At 40.3% G+C, this 19,613-nt stretch overlaps 2 protein-coding genes across 2 annotated transcripts in view; one reads left to right on the forward strand and one right to left on the reverse strand.

Annotated features, from left to right (window-relative positions):
- Nucleotides 1-19,613, reverse strand: part of ikzf5 (IKAROS family zinc finger 5) — a 143,318-nt gene that overhangs the window by 111,691 nt on the left and 12,014 nt on the right. The gene's annotated exons all lie outside the window — the stretch shown is intronic.
- Nucleotides 12,581-18,182, forward strand: LOC124066017 (G-protein coupled receptor 26-like). Its single transcript, XM_046402067.1, has 3 exons — nucleotides 12,581-13,831; nucleotides 14,676-14,789; nucleotides 15,789-18,182. Exons 1-3 carry the CDS (start codon nucleotides 13,161-13,163, stop codon nucleotides 16,063-16,065), a joined length of 1,062 nt encoding a protein of 353 aa, XP_046258023.1. The 5' UTR covers nucleotides 12,581-13,160; the 3' UTR covers nucleotides 16,066-18,182.

Below are 19,613 nucleotides of genomic sequence, written 5' to 3' on the forward strand. Positions count from 1 at the left end.
TCAAAAGATCTGACCCCAGTTGGTCTTCTGCTAGCTGAAGTGAGTAAAAGCCTGCTCCCACAGCTTCAGGGCAAAACAAGCTGCAGTGTAGCTCGGCTATAACCTATACACCTACCTGCACATCCTGGCCAACTGTTGCTTTTCACCTCGTCTAGTTTTACAAAGAGGGGTTTTAAGTGCAATTCAATTCACAATTTCCTCTTTAGCTCTACAGTAAAGATACCCTCTCCAAAATGTAGCCTCCTCTAACACACACCAACTTTCTGCTCAAAGATACAAAAGCGTACACTATGAAACCAGTCAAGAATTCAGATAAGTGCGGAATTAAACCCAATTTCAGATCGACTCCCTTTTCCATTTCCTTAATCTGCTTTAATCGTACAATAATACTTTATTTATTCAGAGCGGACAGTGCAGTTGTTAGTCGGTGAGATGGGGATGTTGTACTTTCAAGAATTTAAATAATCCTTGTGGAGAAAGGAGAGTTAAGGGAAAGAAAGTGAAAATAGGAAAAAGACTGATCAAGAGGGGAAGAGAGGACAGGAGAAAGAGAGAGAGAGAGAGAGAGAGAGAGAGAGAGAGAGAGAGAGAGAGAGAGAGAGAGAGAGAGTTATCAGGGCACCTGTTGCTGAGGTAAAGAAACACCACCGAAATACTAGGATAATCCTCTTGGTTTTAATGGTTCTGAAATGCTATGAAAGATTAGGTAAACAGCGCATTTGATTAATGGGAAAAGAAGTCAATTGGCCATGGAGCGTGAAGCAGCACACAATGCTCCTTTCATACCCTTGGTGCTGCTGAGAACAGAGATGGTCAAAGGGATGTCTTGGCACAGACATGATTTTGTACATACCTCCCCAGGAGAGAGTACAGTCTCACCCTTTTTCAAGATTTGGAAACTTGAGTGAGCATGAGGAAGTATTGATGTGTGACACGCACACACTCAGAGAAGGTAAAGTGGATAAGGAAACGGACGGAGAGTGATTATGATACTGTTCCGGTTTTGATGACATGGTAAATGCTTCACTTACTCATCCCTGAAATTTTGAAACAGACTCTTGACAAACTGGATTTCTGCAGCCTGCCCCCACCGATCCCTCTGAGTTTTCTCTACGCAGGTAAAGGTCAGCTAGCCCAGGTGCTTGCCCTCCACTTGACTCCTTTCCAGCAGACTGTGGCTAAAGCAGATTCTGCAGTGACCCATTCTAACTCAGTGTCATCTATGCATGATCAAACCCCCCACCCCCCCTAAAACAGCTTAGCCTGGCCGAGCCAAGGCCTCAGGTCTACGGCATTAGTCATATGGCGGTTAGAACTGTGAAGGAGGGGAGCAGCAGATTAGACTGAGAAGTGTTCTTCATCTGTAAGGTCTTGAGATAAAACGAGAAAAGGTCTCTTGAACTCATTTTATCTAAATACAACATTTGGTTTGGCAAAACCTTCATATGTTGTCATCTAGGAAAAGTCAAACCTTTTGCAAAAAACATTAATAACAGACAAACCTGCAAACAATTCGTGCTAACAATTTTTTTTCTGTCCAGTGGTTGGAGACAGATTGTGGTTATGGCAAATTAAGTATGGTTAAAGTACAGAGCTTTGCATCTTGAACAGAACTTTGCACTACTCATTTCAGATTTGCACAATACCGCAACACCGCTGTAAATATTGTTGCCATCCCTGTCACTGTTTATATAATTTTTTTTTATCCTGGTTGTGTTTATATTTATATAGTGTTGTTTTATATTTAAAGCATTAGGTATTTTGTAGATTATTGGGCTTATACCGGGACCAGGGAAACTAATTTCTTTCCACCTCATGTTTCCACATGTGTGAAATGACAATACAGCTCCTTGAATCCTTGAATCCTTGAACATATGTCCATGCACCATTTCCATCTCCATGTCCTTACTTTCAGACTCACTGAGTAAAGGGCTGCTTCCTGTATTGGCCCCTAATGTTTTCACACAAAAGTATCCAATTTAGATGATGTGATTCCCAGTGGGACAGTCAGACACAAGAAAAAATATGTAAATAATTGTTTTTAAAGATGCGTTTACAAATAACATAAAATAATAATAATAATAAAAAAAACAGTATCATCAATAGCCCAATATCTTTAGTGATTCTACTGTTATTACTCAATTATTTGCAATTTCTTTTTCTTTCTCCTTTTTTTTGTCTGTCTGTTTAATCTCTTCTCATCCTACCTCAATCCAATGCACACACTTCTTTAACTTCCTTAAAGGTCACCCAGTGATGACATGCAGTGCCTGTTTAAGAATGTGTTTGCGTAAAAAGCAGGTTAATTGCTGAAAACAGAAAACAAGATGATTTGTTTGGTTTGTCGGGACTCTTGACCTCGACCTGTGGCACATTCTTGCCTGGCTGACCGCATCGGATCAGACGGAAAAAAAGTTAACCACAAGAAAATCTGGGGTGCATAAACCACTTACAGACTTTGGCAACCGATTTGTCTTATTTGTGTGAGTTTAAAAGAGAGGATTAATATTATCGGACAAACAACTTCCTCCTCCTCTTCTATGTAGAAAGCAGGTTTATTTTTTGTCATATATTTTGATATACAAAGATTAGACAGCTGTGACTTGACATGCTTCAGGATACCAGAGAATACACAATGGCTGCTAATCCTCCATCTATAGCCAGAGGCAGCACAAGCACACCATAAGCTCTCCTGTCCGCCCTGCTATCACCTGCCTATTTACTGCCATGCCATCCCTACGGCGCTTTCAGCCACTCTCCTTCTCTTTCTCCTTGCCTCTCCCTCCATCTGCTAATCCTCTTTAAGGACATTACCTGCTAATATATCCAGTCAGAAGGTATAAAAGCCCAGCTATCTCTTTACTGCCATCGGCAGTACGCTAAATAGGCCATTAATGGAAGGAGGCAAATGGGGGATATCGTGGTTTTGACCCCAAATACCATTCAGATCCTGGTCTATTTGAGTGGCTGTTTGAGGTGCAGCATGTGTTGGATCACAAGGAGCGGAGGGAGAGGAAGGGGGTGCTGGTAAAAGAGCTAAAGTCAAGACATTTAGAAAGATCAAATATTTTCTGTGTCAACTGTAGGGGCTTTGTTAAAAGCACATATAATGCCAGGTTTCAAATGCAAGAAATCATTACCTTACATTTTCACATACACCAACATCTTACATGTCAAGGGGGGCAATTTCGCACACTGGTGCCCCCACGTGGCAGAGAGCAGCAACTGAACAATTTTAACTTCAGAATCCACCCAGAGTGCATGTTAACTAATGTGAGTAATCTGTGTATGGCACCTATTGTTCATCTGTGATTTATTTATACAAATAAAAGGGACCAAATGATGTAAAATATTAGTAAAAAGCATTTCTCTCTGTACTAAAATTTCTATGTTGCTTTTAAGAATGAATTTGTATTTTGCTCTGAACTTATCTGATTTTTAGCAAGTATAGTGAACCTACAGCAGGCTAATCACAGGTAAAGGATGATTTCCTTGGCAGCCCAACACTGCGATTTAGACTGCTTTTGTGTTTACTTTACAGGGAAGTTTTGCCTTTTGCACCTTACTTGACCTTTAAATGTTAAATACTGTGCCATAAATGTACAATTTAGCCAATGAAATCTCATTTTAATGTACACACTAAAATTACTTCAGTCTGGGGTTATGGGTTATCTTAATCCAAGTATGTATTGTATTGTATAACTTGACATCGGACAGCTTTGCAGACCATTTGAAAGAGAGAGAGAGAAAAAAAAAACAGATAAGAGCTTCTTCTCGGTTCCTGCTTACACCAGGTTAACCTGCAGACCTTCATGACCAACAAAGTTCAGTTGCCGACTTGGCCTCGAGGCAAGGCAGCTGTTCATTTTACTGCTAATGGGGTGCCACTGACATCACTTTAATGAGACCGCACTAATGAGTGCTGACAGCTCAGACAGCACACCACCACGTCAGCTCACCTCCACCAGGTTCAGTAGGCAAAGTGTACAGAGAGCAGAGAGTGCCCTCCTTTGGTCAAAGCAGGGAATGACCGCCACAAGGCTCAGAGGTGCTGCAGCAAATACATTCCTCCTGTCATTTCCTGTCTCTCTCTCCTGCGCATATGAAGAGCTAAATGAAGTAAAACTGCATGTGAATGATCACATGTGAAAATCAGTCAGTTTAATAACTGTAACAACAACTCATTGAACAGGGCTCTAAACGCAATAGAAGAACAGAATAATGTAGCACAGATTATTTACCTCCCCATTAACAATTTGCAAATTGAATAATTTATGATAATCTAATTAAACTTGATTATATAATTGTATGTACTTAATCATACAGTTACAATTTGAAAGCAATCAGACATCGCTTCCATGTAATTTTCTAACCACTAGAGGGAAGCACTGCATCAGAAGTATTGTGCTCTACAATATGCAACACAGTGCTTCATGCAGGTGAAAAAAAAAACAAAAAACATCAAATTTGTTACAGTGAAAATCTAATATTCTAATAAATTAAATGGCATGTGTTTGTGTTGTTGCGTGTATTTTTTCCTTAACATAGCTTGAGGAAATTTTGGAAAGATGTCAAAATCATTTAAAGCGCTCTCCCCTCCGCCATCAGTGTGTGCTCAAACAACTGCGAATGAGTGTAATGAATTGTAGCAGCAACAGCAGTCCCGACTGTCAAAGAGGAACAGGGGACAGACAGATCAGCACATCCATCCACCCACAACCCAGACACGGTGGGTGTAATGATTGGTGCTGCAGCAGCATGACAACAGTGGCTTCTTATCACGAGTAGACAAAGAATCAGAACAGTTCTCTTTTTCCTCATTCCCCGTGAAGGGGTGCAGTAACTTCCCCCACACATCACGCTGAGGCCTTCAGCAGAGCTTTTCACTAAGCTGAGATGAGTCAGTCAGTCAGCAACATTTGGCCATTCGATCATGTTTAGTCTCCCGCTTCGCTTCGCTTCTCTTTGGTAAAGCTTTTATGGTCAGATGTAAAGACATTGAGTTGTAATGCAATAGCCTGCACTGAAACATCAAGGTTTCAAGTTTTCTGCAGCTCTGACTGGGCATGTCGCATTAGGTTTCTAGAAAAGAAAAAAAATGACTCCACTTAAACCCATTACTCCTAATGCTGGGTTCACTTGAAACCATCAGCCCACATCCTTAGTGGAGAGTGTAAACAAAACAAAACACAGTATTTGTCTATCACAAAACTCTGAGATGGGGGGAGGAAGGAGGAAATCCTTTCATTTCAGGGCTGCAATGTTACAACAGTTTTGGGTTTTTTTTGGACAAATGAATGGTAGCTGCTACAAGTCAGGACTTTGCTTTACACCCCTGTGATTTTCCAGTTGACTTAAAGTGAAGGGAGCATATCAACAACGACAACACCTTGTGCTCTCACCTCCTGTAGGGAGGGCTGCCAAGTCAGCCAGGGAAGGAGAGGTCGTTTTGTCAAGTTGAGGCTCAGAAGGCTGTGAGTGTGAAATGAGCATTGCTGTTCTAACACTAAGGAGTATAAAAGAGAGAAACAATGAAATACCCAAATTAGGTTTAGACAATGGAAATTATATTTTAGAATAAAACAATATTTTGAAAACTACAGTATTTCTCTTCAAATCAAGGAAGCATCTTCCATCCAGCCATATGATATAGTTAGGCTCTTATAACAAAATAGTCCTGTAAGCTCCATTAAGGGAAAATTTGGATGCACTGGGGTGGGGTCCCCCAGTGAAAACTACAAATGAAATTATTATGAAATTATTATATTTCACACAGCTTCTGTATTGTGGGCCCATAGAGTACGCGCAATAGTGACTTCCGCCGGTCCTGTGCACTTCCTGGCTTCTCGGTATTTAGTCAAATAGAATGGATTTAATTGGTTATTATAAATACTTTGTGTGCCAGTAGTAATATTTGACCTTCATCGACTTCATGACAAAAAATAAAATAAAATCCCCTCAAGAGATTAGAACAAACAAACATACTTGCATGCTTATGATTTAGCCACTGCTCCTCTGAGTCACCAGACCAAGATATGAAATTATGACTCATGACATGGACAAGCAGACTGGCCGTGTATGTAGATGTGACTCTGGCGCTACAGAAGTGAGATGGCTGTCCAAGCACAAACAAACAAAGAATAATACGAGAAGACAGCCTCTGAAATTGTGCATGAGCCAGTTGGACATGCAGCCAGGCGTGTGTGCATTCAGCCACAGGCGTCTATTGCTAGCACTGCTCTGCATCCGGCAGAACTGTATAGTATTTGCTTTACCATGCCTGGGATGTTTCAATAACCAGCTTGTTTCTTGTGGTATAAATTGTTAAGATGTCTGTCCTTGTTGAAACTTCTGATTCCCACAGGAATTTAAGGTTAGTGACTAATTAGTGGCTCCAAGCACAAGCCAGATAATATATATATTTATTTAAAAAAGCCAGTCAGCTTCAAGGAACATGAGACACATGCACACACATTTAAAGTCAGATAGCATATGGCCGGTGTATGAAGGTCCTGACATGTACCATCAAGACCTCTCATTAAAACTCACACTCCTTGGTTCATTTGGGGGGAAAAAAACCCTACTGGTAGCTGCTTGCTATCATGCTCATGTACAGCGATGTCACACTCATTACCAGAGAAAGGACATCAAAGCAGATGGGTGAGCACGATTAACTGAGCCTGGAATGGCTGTGAGAATTTATGTACAGCCAAGATGCAACCAGCCATTTGAGGTTTAGCCAACAGTAAAAAAAAAAAAAAACAATCACAGCCTTTGGATCTACAGTAAATTCAAGATGAAAGTGGTGCATGGTGGTCCACATCTAGCGGGAGGACGTATGCTTACGCTGCAAGCTCTCTTTTATAGGTCGAAAGAAGGAAAACGCAGATTAAGATACAAAGTGTAAGACTTTGACATTCGGCTGTCATGGCCAAATTGCTGTCAACCTTGTGACTGAATAACCAGACCTAAAGCCATCCTGACATTCCCAGCTGAAAAATAGCCGTGGGCATTGTTTCGGTATGAGCATGCATGATTATCAACATCTTGTTGTGAAACATCTGCTACCGCGGGTGTTGATGAAAGGCAGGCACGTACAAATCAATACTGCAGCTATTTCAAATTGGGAAAACCATACAGCTACACAAAACATAATGCTGACTGATGATATTGTTTGCAGAACATGTGACTGACTGTGACTTAATCTTGAGAACAGACATGAACATCAAAAGCCTCATGAACATTCGGCTGGTTGCTGCTGGCCCATGGAAAACTTAACCGTCCAAAATGTCACTGCTTCAGGAAACAGGAAGAACAGCCTTAATTTTAGCTTTCAGTTTATTCAAAGGACAAGACAACATTAGAGTTTCTCAACTTGTAGAAGAAATTAAGAAATCAAATTCATGTCAAAGATGTACTATAAATATTTTTTGTCAAAGATGTCACTTGTTGGTACGTCTTCGCAAACTGCAGGTGTTCAATAGTTATGTTCATTATGTTTACACGCATGTCATTTTTCCATTTTTTCGTTGTGACAACATTGAGCATACGGTCTGGTAAGGTTTAGACACAAAACCCACTTGGTTAGGGTTAAGAAAAGATTAAAATAGCTGGTTTTGTTGCCAGAAATATGAAAGGAAGAGGTCCCAAAGTCTCACTGAAAATATCCAGTATTTGAAAATGGATGAAAAAAGTGGTTGAAGCGGTTGACTCAATTTTTTACTAATACAAATATAAATACAAATTGATCTCAAATAAAGTCATGCAGTTTCAGCAGCGTGGCAAACTGAACAAACAACAACCTGAACATCGGCTGCAGCCATGCAGATGTGCAAAACGCCAATAAATCATGTGCATCAAACAAAATCTGAGCAGCAACAGCACAGCAGCAAAGTTGAGCAAAGAATGAGCCAACAAAAATGCATCAATAGCTAACTTGCTGGCATTGCCAAGCAAACACAACCCGTACTGTCAAAAACATGCGATGACATTATCAGTGAATGAAAGCAGACGTGGCTCAGCTGCAAAAAGTTACCTTAGACCTGAGTGGAAATCTGATAAATAATCTACTGACAGAGTGGTCACAACCTGACAGTAAAGACAGGAAGTTTCCACATTTTGCTTCTCTCCTGGCATCTGAACTGACGGCTGTTTGACAAACAGCTGTCCACTGGTGACGGCAGGCAGCAGGTTATTTGCTCCTTTATAAACTTGTCCAAAATAGAAAGTGTGGACAGAGTCGGGTCATCTGTGGCAGCAGTTTGCATTTTAAGTGTGGTCAGACTAAACAAGTTACACGGTTCATTTGTCGTTTTACAACACAAGACCGTACAAAACAAAGAAAGCTAGTTAAATGGTTGGGCACATAATAAGCCATGATTACAATTATCTGGATGCCTCTGTGCTCCAGTCAAGTTGCAGCTTGCATCCACATCTGTTCAGACTCATCATATACTGTATTACTGTATGTGGTAAGTGATGGAGAGCTTCATCACATGGTGCATCAACAGTCATCCGAGGATCAGCAAAATCAGCAAGCATGAGGTGGACCACAACCCTGCAATCATGGATGTTGCTGCCGAGAAGCTACAAATTCTAAACCCTGAATGCTATATACACACACACACACACACACACACACACACACACCTTCTACCCATCAGCAGAGAAGAGCTACACAATCAGCACAGTTTCAAGGCGGACACCCAACAACTCAGTGTCTACCAAATGTGAAACATGGTTACAATCTGCCCTTCTGTTTGTATGTTATGGTGATGAATAATGGCCAGAAAACATTATGATGTCAAAGTGACATTGGATATAAAGTGTCATCACTTAATGATTTTATCCTGTTATGCATTTGTTTGAAATTCTGTCATAATTAGCCCATGAATTTTTAAAAACACTGATGCACTGTTATTGGAAATGGAGAAGCTCTTATTCTAGTGCGTTTCATCTCGGCATTTAGTGCATTATGACACTACTGGACTACATATCCAATACACTGATCAGATCAGTGTTTATTTATTACCTGCATTAGAAGGATGACTTTGCAGCCCTCTCTTTGAAGCTTCTAGCATCTTTCAATTGTTTGTAGAAATACCATAATCCTTCTGAATTTGTGGGGATGAATTTACACTCACTTCTGGGTTTACCGATATAAAAATACATCTGCTGAAACTGAGAGAGATGAAAAAATCCTGTACCCTTTCACATCATTAACTTGAAGTCTGTAAGCAAATGAAATTGAACTTTATCTATCTATTTAGTGGAGCACAACAGAGACTTAATGCTGTGTTAAAAAAATATATATCATTGTAGTTTCATCCTCTGTGCCCTCACACATGCAGAAAGGGCAGAAGTGAAAAACTTCTCTCTGTAGAATTAATTAAAAAATCTTCACAGTCACAATTGACAGTTTGTCATTACTGATGATTTATAGGATGGTGACCACTGTTATAACAAATAGACCGAGTTCTCTTATCCTTGTGGCCAGACAGTGGAGAAATCTCTTTCAATTAAGCAGTATAGATCACATCCATGCTTTTTAATTTTGCTCTCCAAGAACTAATCTGAGGAAAATCTTTTTTTTTACTTTTTACAAATGAGTAATTTTAACTTTCATCCTTTGTGGGAGGTCTCACTGAGCATTTTAATTTAAATTTTCAACGAGCTTAGATGTACGACGGTCTGTGACAGTGGTAGATGAGTCCATTCTGTATTCAAAGAAGCGGTGAAAGTAGAAACCGCTACATGACTAATATGATATAATGTTAATACATCATAGTCCTCACACATGAAAAGGCTCATTCTGTAAGTTTATTCTCTAAGTTCTAAGTTAGGTTTACACTGTGGACCACTATCACTACAACATGAAGGAGATTCACGGACGTCTTGTCTCTCTGTCTTGGACATGAAACCAAATCTGCATTAAATAATAGTTTGATCCAGTCTACTGGGGAACTACACTGATGGAGTTTAGTGCAAGAAGATTTTGATCAGGGCTACAAATATGCACTGCTTGCTGGAAAATGCACAAACTGTAGATTTCACAGTGCTCTTACTCATTTGTGAAAAGTATGCATCCTGTCTTCCATTAATAACAGTTCATTTATCAAGACTACTGCCTGACATTAGACATGAAAACTTTAAACTCACCTGCAGCACCTGTTCAACAACTTCATGCACCACTGCAGAAACAGTGGCAGCCTAAACAGTCGTCCATCTGAATTGTTGTTTCTGTTGATCATTAACTGAACTGAAACGCAATCTCAAGATTCACGTTCTCTTTATAAAGCATAGTTGTATGAAGAATATTTGATGTACGGTATTACAGTTTAAAACCAGTACAAGTTATTTAACCGCCAGCAAGGTTACCATGAAGGGCGTGTGGGCAGTGAACCGCAGAGCCATGTGCTTTGTTATTATCAGTCACAGAATGTCCAAGTACTGGATTTACACTTAAAGAAAGTTAATAAAACTAATCCTGATGGTGATAATAAATATTGTAGTTCAGTAGCAATATATGAAACTATATTCCAACTACTTTAATTGAGCCATAATAAGTCCTCTGTGAGACCATGCCATTTACTCAAGCAATAATGTCTGAAGACTTCACGTTTTAAAGTCTTTTCAGCTTATTACAAACATTCCTGTGCAGTGCGGAGACACTGTTAAAGTTCCAGTAACAGTGCAAATAAGGTGCCACCAGCAAAAGACCGTGTGCAAACAGATAAATAACACTGCAAATGAGGTAACAAATGAAAATACAATACGCAAACCCAGATAAATATCACTGCACATGCTCATATGGATCGATTCCACTAATTTTCCTAATTTTTTTGAGGTACAGAGCCTTTGGAACAGGGTCCAGCTCGTCTCGGTACGGTCCAATGCTTGTCTCTTTTGTACGGTCGATTTTTTCATGGTGTGTCTCTCCTCTCGCTGCACTGTATTTAATGAGAAGTGATGTAAACAAAAAATTTTTGCCCGCTAAAAAAAATGGCAACCATGGCACCCAATGCATTGCGAGATCACGTGCCCTTTCCAGCCCTATACGTGAGTATTCCCATTTGGTGCTACTTTTACAAAATCTTGTTCTGACAGCTTTAACTAGTTACTTTGCAGATTGTGAAATACATGATCATGTTAGAAAATATGAAAGTGTATAAAGTAGTTAAAATGAGCTCCACCTCCATCGGCTACAACCTTGGAATGTGTTTAAAAATTGATTATAAATAACAGATAACATAATATATAATAATGTAGAACTCAAAGGCCACTTTTCAGAATATGGAGTTTTAGTTTTGACACTTTAAGCACATTTTGCTCAAAAAAATGTTGGTACTTTTCTGTAGGATAGTGAATACAGACTTTTACTGAACACGTCTTTCCACCACTGGTTATTCAATTAACATTTTGACCCCCTACTGAGCCCTTATATGTACACTAGAAATCAAAGCAAAATTGCCCTCTCTCACACTCACACATTATTGGGATGTACTGTTCACCCGGTCGCCTTAAGGCAACTGATTGCCTTAAGACGGAGCTTTTCAAAATGAGACGGGCCTCGTTGGGTTCTCCCAGCAGCTTCATGGGAGACTCAGTGAGAAGAAGTGAAAAAAATGTTGCATTGGTTACTGCGTCAGATCACATACAATAGTGAATTCTCATGATATGGTTCAAGATCATTTAGAGATACAGATTAAAAAAAAAAAAGCCTTAGTGTTATCTGTTATGTCAAACATCAATGTTAGGCTATCTTGGTTCATTTGTTCAATCATAAGTTTAACACACTAAAGACAAAATCAGTGATACTTGGATTGTGCAGTAAAAATCAACCTTTTGCTGTTCATTAAAAAATAAAATTACACAACATTAAAATACTTAGTGTTTGTTGCTGACACATAAAAAACATTAGATGTAAAACTAAGGGTGGGTGTTAGATCACCTCTACCCAGCTTTAACAACACTGGAGTAATACTGAATTAACACCATCATTCATCCAATGATGGATCCATAGAAGATAAAAATGAGTGTTTTTGACTGCAGGCGACTCAACAAGTCCACACGGTTTATCCAGGCTGAGTAGGAGCCTGATACAGACTGAGAATGTGAAGTACATCAATCAATATTTTTAAGTAACGTTTGCCTAAACTGTTGAAACAGAAGCAAACTTTGGGATAAAAGTGTGAAAACACAGTGTGCTCTCCGGAGGCTGTATATACACACACACACACACACACACACACACACACACACACACACAGAGTACTGCAACGTGCCAGAGGCGGTGGTACTGCTGTACTGTGGACAAATTATTTGGAATCTGAATGGAGTAGTTCAGCTACACCGCCTCCATTTAAAGCGCCATATAAGGCTTTGAACAGTACGCTGAAAAAGCTCATGTGGGTCTCAGCTATCGCAATGATGTCTGATCTGTGAGTTAAACTGGAAATGTCTGCTGGAGAGACATTTTAATGAAGTGATAAGATGCAGTCGGACACTGACTGCAGAATGATAATAAATCACACTGCACGATTTTAATATTGACCAACTTGGTAGGTCTACGTATGTATTACCTGCAGCAAACATCTCATTACCAAAACTGTTGTGTTCAACGTGATGCTCATGACATCAGCCTTACCACCAGTCACGCAATCGTGCGTCGTGCTTCTATTTTTACACTAAAAAGCTATTTTTGCACAGGGGCGCACCGACCCGCTTTAGAGTCTGGAAGATAATATAAGTAGCTGCAGAGCCCGTCAGCTCGGAGTACTTTTATGTCATTTTCAAAGACGTTATCGTGTCAATGCGCAATTGCGCAGCCAGGAAACCCTGAGCTGTGAGCCCAGTGGCATGACGAGGGTGCTTGAAAACTACCGCAGCGCCTCACAAGAACAACCTCCTGCTGTGACCCCCACTCACATGAAACGGAATTTCCTTAACATAATCAGGTGAGCTTTCTCTCTATGAATCCCCCGTGACATCACCGTGGACGCTGTTGGAGGGACCGCTTCGATTGCAGAGGACATTTGGTGCTATAGGCAGGGTAAGCATGGCAGCGTATCGGATATGTTGCGACTGCAAGTTGCGATGACAGTTCGCATCAGGGCTGTGGATGCGCTCTTCAAAAGTCTGGATATTTGAGAGGAAGCACCATGGACGCGGCGGACGTAGTTGCTTCCGTGTTGGTTTTGGGGATAATTATTGTGTCGCTGCTGTCCAACGTTGTGGTGCTGATCTGTTTCCTGTACAACCCAGAGATCCGCAAACAGGTACCAGGTCTTTTTATTCTCAACTTGACATTTTGCAACCTGTTGCTAAGCGTTTCCAACATGCCACTTACTCTGGTCGGGCTCGTCACCACTGGCCACCCCGGAGGCAGCGGCTTTTGTCAAATAGTGGGTTTCCTTGACACTTTTCTCACCACAAACTCCATGCTCAGCATGGCAGCTCTCAGCATCGATAGATGGGTGGCGGTGGTGTTCCCGCTGAGCTACCACTCAAGGATCCGGCACCGGGACGCAGTGATAGCGCTAGGATACACGTGGATACACTCACTTTGCTTCTCCACGGTGGCCACCTGCCGCTCCTGGGTCGGGTATAACCACCTTTACGCATCGTGCACCCTCTGCAATGTCAGGGCGAAGGGAGCCGGGATGCAGTTTATCATTTTTACCGTGGCTTTGCACTCCCTCACGTTCCTCCTCACGCTGATCGTGTTGTGTGTAACGTATCTGAAAGTGCTGAAAGTTGCCAGGTTTCACTGTAAACGCATCGACGTGATCACTATGCAGACGTTGGTGCTGCTTGTGGACATTCACCCCAGGTAAACAGTTAGAAATGCATTCAGTCTAACCCGTTTATCCTGTAAATGCATTTGTCTTTGACTTAAATGTTCCTTTTCATTTTGTCCATTGTGTGAAACTTGTTGATCCTGTGGCAAAATCAGAACACGTTGCAGTGAAGGTTAAGACACTGACACTCGAATTATTTATCAAAATTAAAAAGAAACAACAACAACAAAGAAACCCTGTGGTTCCAGCTTGAGGATTTGCTGCTTCTCTCTGACTGTCAACATTCGAAATTAAAATAGGATTTTGGACAGTTGGTTAGTATAAGCAATCTGAAAATGCCACCTGTGATGGCCCTTTCTTCTGTATCAGCCAGTTAATTATTTGCAGAAATAACTTATGTCAAATAAAACTGATACAAAATAACTGATCAGTAATAAAATAATTTACTTACAGTAGGCCAAATTAAAACAATACAGTATACACAAAACTTTCTGGGGGCATATCTCTACAAGGCTGCACAAGAATTAAAGAGCTCCACTGATGATGACTGAAGCCTGCTGGCAGTCAGTGTTTACATTATGATGTCTCATAAAGGTCAACAAGGTCTTCCATATGATTAGAGTCTCCATCATCTAGTCTGCATCCTGAATCCCAATTTAGTCAACTAATTAAACTTTGAATTGCATCCCATTTACATAATTGATATAAGCGCAGTGTGAAATTTCCACATTGTAATCCTCAGACGGCACACAGTTCACTGCATTCTGCATTCTCCATGTCCATCCCACATGTTTCCCCTGTGGACTGTTTCATTATGTCTGCGTGTCTCTGATCATGCCTCCCGGGTAGATAATGGCACCTATGTGCTTTTGGCAGTGTGCGACAGAAATGCTTGGATGAGCAGAAGCGGAGGAGGCTGAGGGCCACCAAGAAGATCAGTACATTCATCGGCACATTTGTGGTGTGCTTCAGCCCTTATGTCATTACAAGGTGAGCAGAGATTTACAATAATGCATAAGAGATGTGTGTGTGTGTGTGAGGATGTGTGTGAGGTATATAACATGTGAAGGCTTCCTGCTTTTTCTCTTTAAATAAGACTGTAAGCTGACATACAGCATCACAGCAATCAACCACTGAAATCCAGTTTAATTCTGCACTTTTTGTATTTTGCTCTGAATTAAAAACAAAAAAATAAACGTTTCATACACCTCTACCAAGACTTAGTCCATTTGACAGAGGGATTCTGGGTTTTCACTTAACCTTGCTGTGGCTGCTAATGTGGTTTTACTTGGCTTATCACCTGAATACAGATGGCAGTGATTATTTTCAATGCTGTCTTGTTATCGGTTTTCTCCAATTTCAATTGCTTCCTTTTCATAGTGTCATATCCTATTGGTTTTATACACATTACTAATCCTTGTCCCTGAGCTTCCATTACTGAGGAGATGAGAGGGAGAGTGACAGAAAAAAAAGAGAGATAGGACATGAGTCTGTGATTGTATCACTCGCTCTCATTAGTATTAGCCCCAGCATTAGCAGTGGCAACCTGTCAGAAGCTGTTAGAATTGGGTTATGGAAACAGAAAGGAAGCACATTAGAAGCTGTGTGGTGAGACACGTTGGACTTAAAGAGATAATACTAATTAAGGAGACAGATTAACAACAAAACAATGCCTCTGCTGTGCTTTTTACTTTGTCTTGGGTTTCATTTGATTTATCAGGACAACACATGCGTCAGCCACTGGATTTGTTGTGAAATGATTTTAACCAGACTGAGGACCAGAAGCAGTAAAAATGAAACCCATCAGTTAATTTTGCCCAGCATAGTGATGACATTTCAGTCAAGTGAAAATTACAGCACTGGGGGAGGGTCATTTTAGAGGTCTTCCACTCCAATTACACTGACCTAAGAATTGGATCAGCTGCTGCATTTGGCTCATGATTGGTGTGTGATTTTTTTTCCTCTCTCTTTTTGCTTGATTTGAGGTAGAATTGTAGAGCTCTTCTGCCCTGGGCCCATAAGTCCTCACTGGGGTGTGCTGTCCAAATGTTTGGCCTACAGCAAGGCAGCAAGCGACCCATTTGTCTACTCACTGCTGCGTCACCAGTACAGGAAGACCTGCAGCCTTCTGGCTAACAAAGTCCTCAAGAGGGGTCCACTCAACTCCTCCTCCATCAGGATGGAGAACAATGCAGGAAGGAGTAACACCAACTCCAACGTAACCAACAACACCCAACCATCCACCAACAAGCCACTTGGCCAGTGAAGGTCATCACCTACAGAGACGACGGGTATTTCATCACGATAAAGGTTATAGCAGTAGATTGACCTCTGGATGATAATGTAACATCAGAGTGAAGGTCAAGGGTGGCAATATCACATTTGCTTATTGTCAACAAATCCCATGAAAAGACCAAAACAACAGCCTGTCTTCAGCACTCGGCCCCAAGCTCATTCATTCCCACTAAATGAAAGAAAAGTCAGAAATAAATACTTTAATAACAAAAAACAGGCTAACCATTTGTTCGAATAGCTGGGCCCTGCGGTCTTTACAAATGTTCATTAAACAGCAGTAAAAAGTCCCTTTGTAGAGGACTATTTTCAGGAGCAGACTTGGTACACTGGTGAATATTTACAGCATCCAAACTGTGCACATAGGATTAACTCAAAATAAACTACAGTGTCCATGCTAACAGCAGCGCAGCAGTGTGGCTCAGATGCTTTTTTTCTTTGTTTTGTTTTTTAATAGTTTTTGGACACATGGAGGTCTATGACACATAGGAATAAGCTACCAGAGGAAGCCTGTTAATTGGCAGTGATTGGTATCAGTCTAACTTGGCTCCAACAGTAGCAGATGGCTGCACAGCCTCCAGCAGTCAGTTTCTTAACTGGAAATACTGACTTTGTGAGATGATAGTTCAAAACTTAAAAGTTAAAAATCACTCCCACCTATTTTTCCATGTTTAGTTGGAGTTCAAGATTTTTTTTTATGAATTACTATGAATTGGATGTTTAACTCCAGGTTTACATGCAAGGTTTTGGATTTTTGTTGGCTGCTATCATTATTATATCATCCTTTGGACATCCACTATTGGTCGACCTGTAGGAGCTTCATCAGGCTTTGCCTACACCAGTAATCATTCTCAGCAAGATTGATTTGTTGAAAAGAGTCTGATGTCACCAGCTTTAAAGAAGAACAGACCGACCATTATTGTAGGTTGTACGTGTACTGATTGTAACGGTATTTCAACAGAAGTGTAATGCAGTCTTTTTCTACAGAGTGACAGTTTCTAGTGAGATGAATTTGTAGCAGACCGGTAAATTTGTGTCAGATGGAAATCCACATCATGTGATCCAAATGTGAACTAGAGTGTAGTCCCACCTCCAGTGTTCAGAGCCGAGAAGCCAGCCATCACTCCTGGTTTAATTAGACCCGTTATACGTGGACACACTACATAACAGCTAAATCTTACATAATAAATATTTTATTATCATCTAATGTTGTCACAGGTTTGGTCAAATCCGTGATTAATTAACACGAGAGTGTTTATTACCTCAAGACAGTATAGTTTTACACTGAATTGCTGAATTACTTCATTCAAATTCAACCATAACTTCTGACCTCAATACTGATTCTCTGGCTGGGTGAAACAATATGTGTTCAAGGTATGAAATAAAATAGATGGTAGTTTTGACAGCACAGTCATGTTGTATGCACAGCAGTGGACCACAATGATTGAAAATCTTGTATGTTGAAATCCTTAATTGAAATCCTTGTACGTTGTAGCTGTGAGGCCTGAGTTCTAAAGTGCCTTTTAGACTACGAGCTCTCTGATTTAATCAAAACAGGAAACTCTTTGCAATCAGTCATTTGCTTTGTATTCAGTGCTGTGGTTAAATGTGATGATAGAGCCTGTTATGCAGTTTGTTCAAAGTGTAAGTTTGAAAGTTTTGAGTAGTTGTATTTTGTAACACCACCACACTGTATTGTTACTTCAGGTAAAACAGGGTGAAATGTTATTTGAATGTGGTAGCAACTATTCAGTGATGTGTAATTAACATTACAGCTCATGCCGTATGAGCAGCTGTGTGACGTCTGGGTTGCTAAAATGATTCATTTTGACAGCACTGGCAAACCAGGATTATTGTGTTTTTATTTTACTGTGACAGTATGAAGCCTTTAAAAGGCGTAAATCTATTTATTTTTGTCAAAACCGTGTCTGATTTTTGCTAAATACGTTTGTGATTATATTGCAATAAATGCTGTGCATTTTGACATTTTAAGACCTCAAGTTTCTTCTAGTCGCTGTGTGACTTGAAATGATGCACAGACAGTTCAGCTTTCTTTTGTTTGAACAATGTTTCACCAAAAGACAAGTCTGCCAAATCTTCACACCTTATTGTCCCACGCTGATTAAGTAAAGGAGAAGGAATAATTAATTTGAAAAATCATTTAAGATGTGTTCCACCCACCACTGCTGCTGTTGATGTGGCAGCAGAACAAAGACTTTTAACAAAAGCATCAGTGCTGAGAGTTAAAGACTTTCTAATTGCAGAGCTTCTAAAAGGAGTGGGAAAATAAGAAGGCACAATGAAGAGAGGAAAGTAGGCACTACCTCAAATTCAGGCAGCTGTGACAGTGCTAAAACATTCTCTAAATCTGTATCATCCATCTTCTTCACTCTCATCAGAAACCAAATTTCTATCATGCATCATCAACTCACTGGTTACGTTCATCCTTTACTTACTTTAATAGCAAGTGCCTGAAACAATATCCATTCTGTCCCTGTCAAAAATGTGAAACAATCTTGACTTCATGCCCATAAAAGTGGCATCCACTGATAATTATTATTATTATTCACCAAGGGAGATAGAAGAAAAAGCAGCATTGATATTGCCCTGTATGCACAGAGCATGCCCACCAAGGACAATCAGTGGAAAGTATTAAGAAAGTTTGGAAGGATCCCCGGTCTGGAGGTGTGTATATACCTAATCTCCCTGGGAGACCTAGTGAGCGGGTAGGAGGCAGACAGACCTGCCATACACGAAACACTGTGCACAGACCTTGTGATTAAGCCACAGTGCGTAGGAAGTCAAAGAAAGCAGAGAAGGATGGCAAAGAAGTTGAGTGCACAACCACAGTGTCAGGGCGAGAGCGGTTCTCCCAGCCTCGTAAAAGTTGCCCTCATAAAACATCATCAAATCCTGTGTGAAATACAAGTTTCCTGTTAGGGATTTGGGATGCTAACATTTGTTGTGTTCCATGAGTTTCAAAAGGCAGAAATTTGTGAGAATGTATCTTGTATGCTTTGATATTTACATGCCATGCTGTCCACATGGTGCAGCCACTGTCTGTGCAGTGCATCTTACTTTATTGTGCAACTTATTACAACTCATTATGTCAAATCCAGATTTTAAGGCCAACTAGAGAGATACATACAGTATGTCAAAATTATGCATAAAGGAAGCAGCTGACAGAAGCATGAAAATATAGAGCTAGAAGTATAACAAAATTTCACACAGCTGAAATAAATTTGAGAAAAACATGCACAATTTCCGTTATCACAGGAAGAGAAGGCGCTAAAAGCTAGTCTTTAATCAATGTATTTTAAACTGTCCGGATCATAAAAGAAAGCAACTGTCACACTGCAAAATATCCAGAGCAACAGGGGTCATCCATGCACGACAACTTCTTTTAATTAGCAGCAGCAACACTGAGCTGCATAAGTAATGAATCATCTGCCACACACTGAGAAAACTTAACTGATTGATCTTTATAATTTCTTTATGCCAACAAAAGAGTAAACGATGCTT

The sequence above is a fragment of the Scatophagus argus genome, chromosome 10 (genome assembly GCF_020382885.2).
Source record: "Scatophagus argus isolate fScaArg1 chromosome 10, fScaArg1.pri, whole genome shotgun sequence".
In the NCBI taxonomy this organism is placed as follows: Eukaryota; Metazoa; Chordata; class Actinopteri; family Scatophagidae; genus Scatophagus; species Scatophagus argus.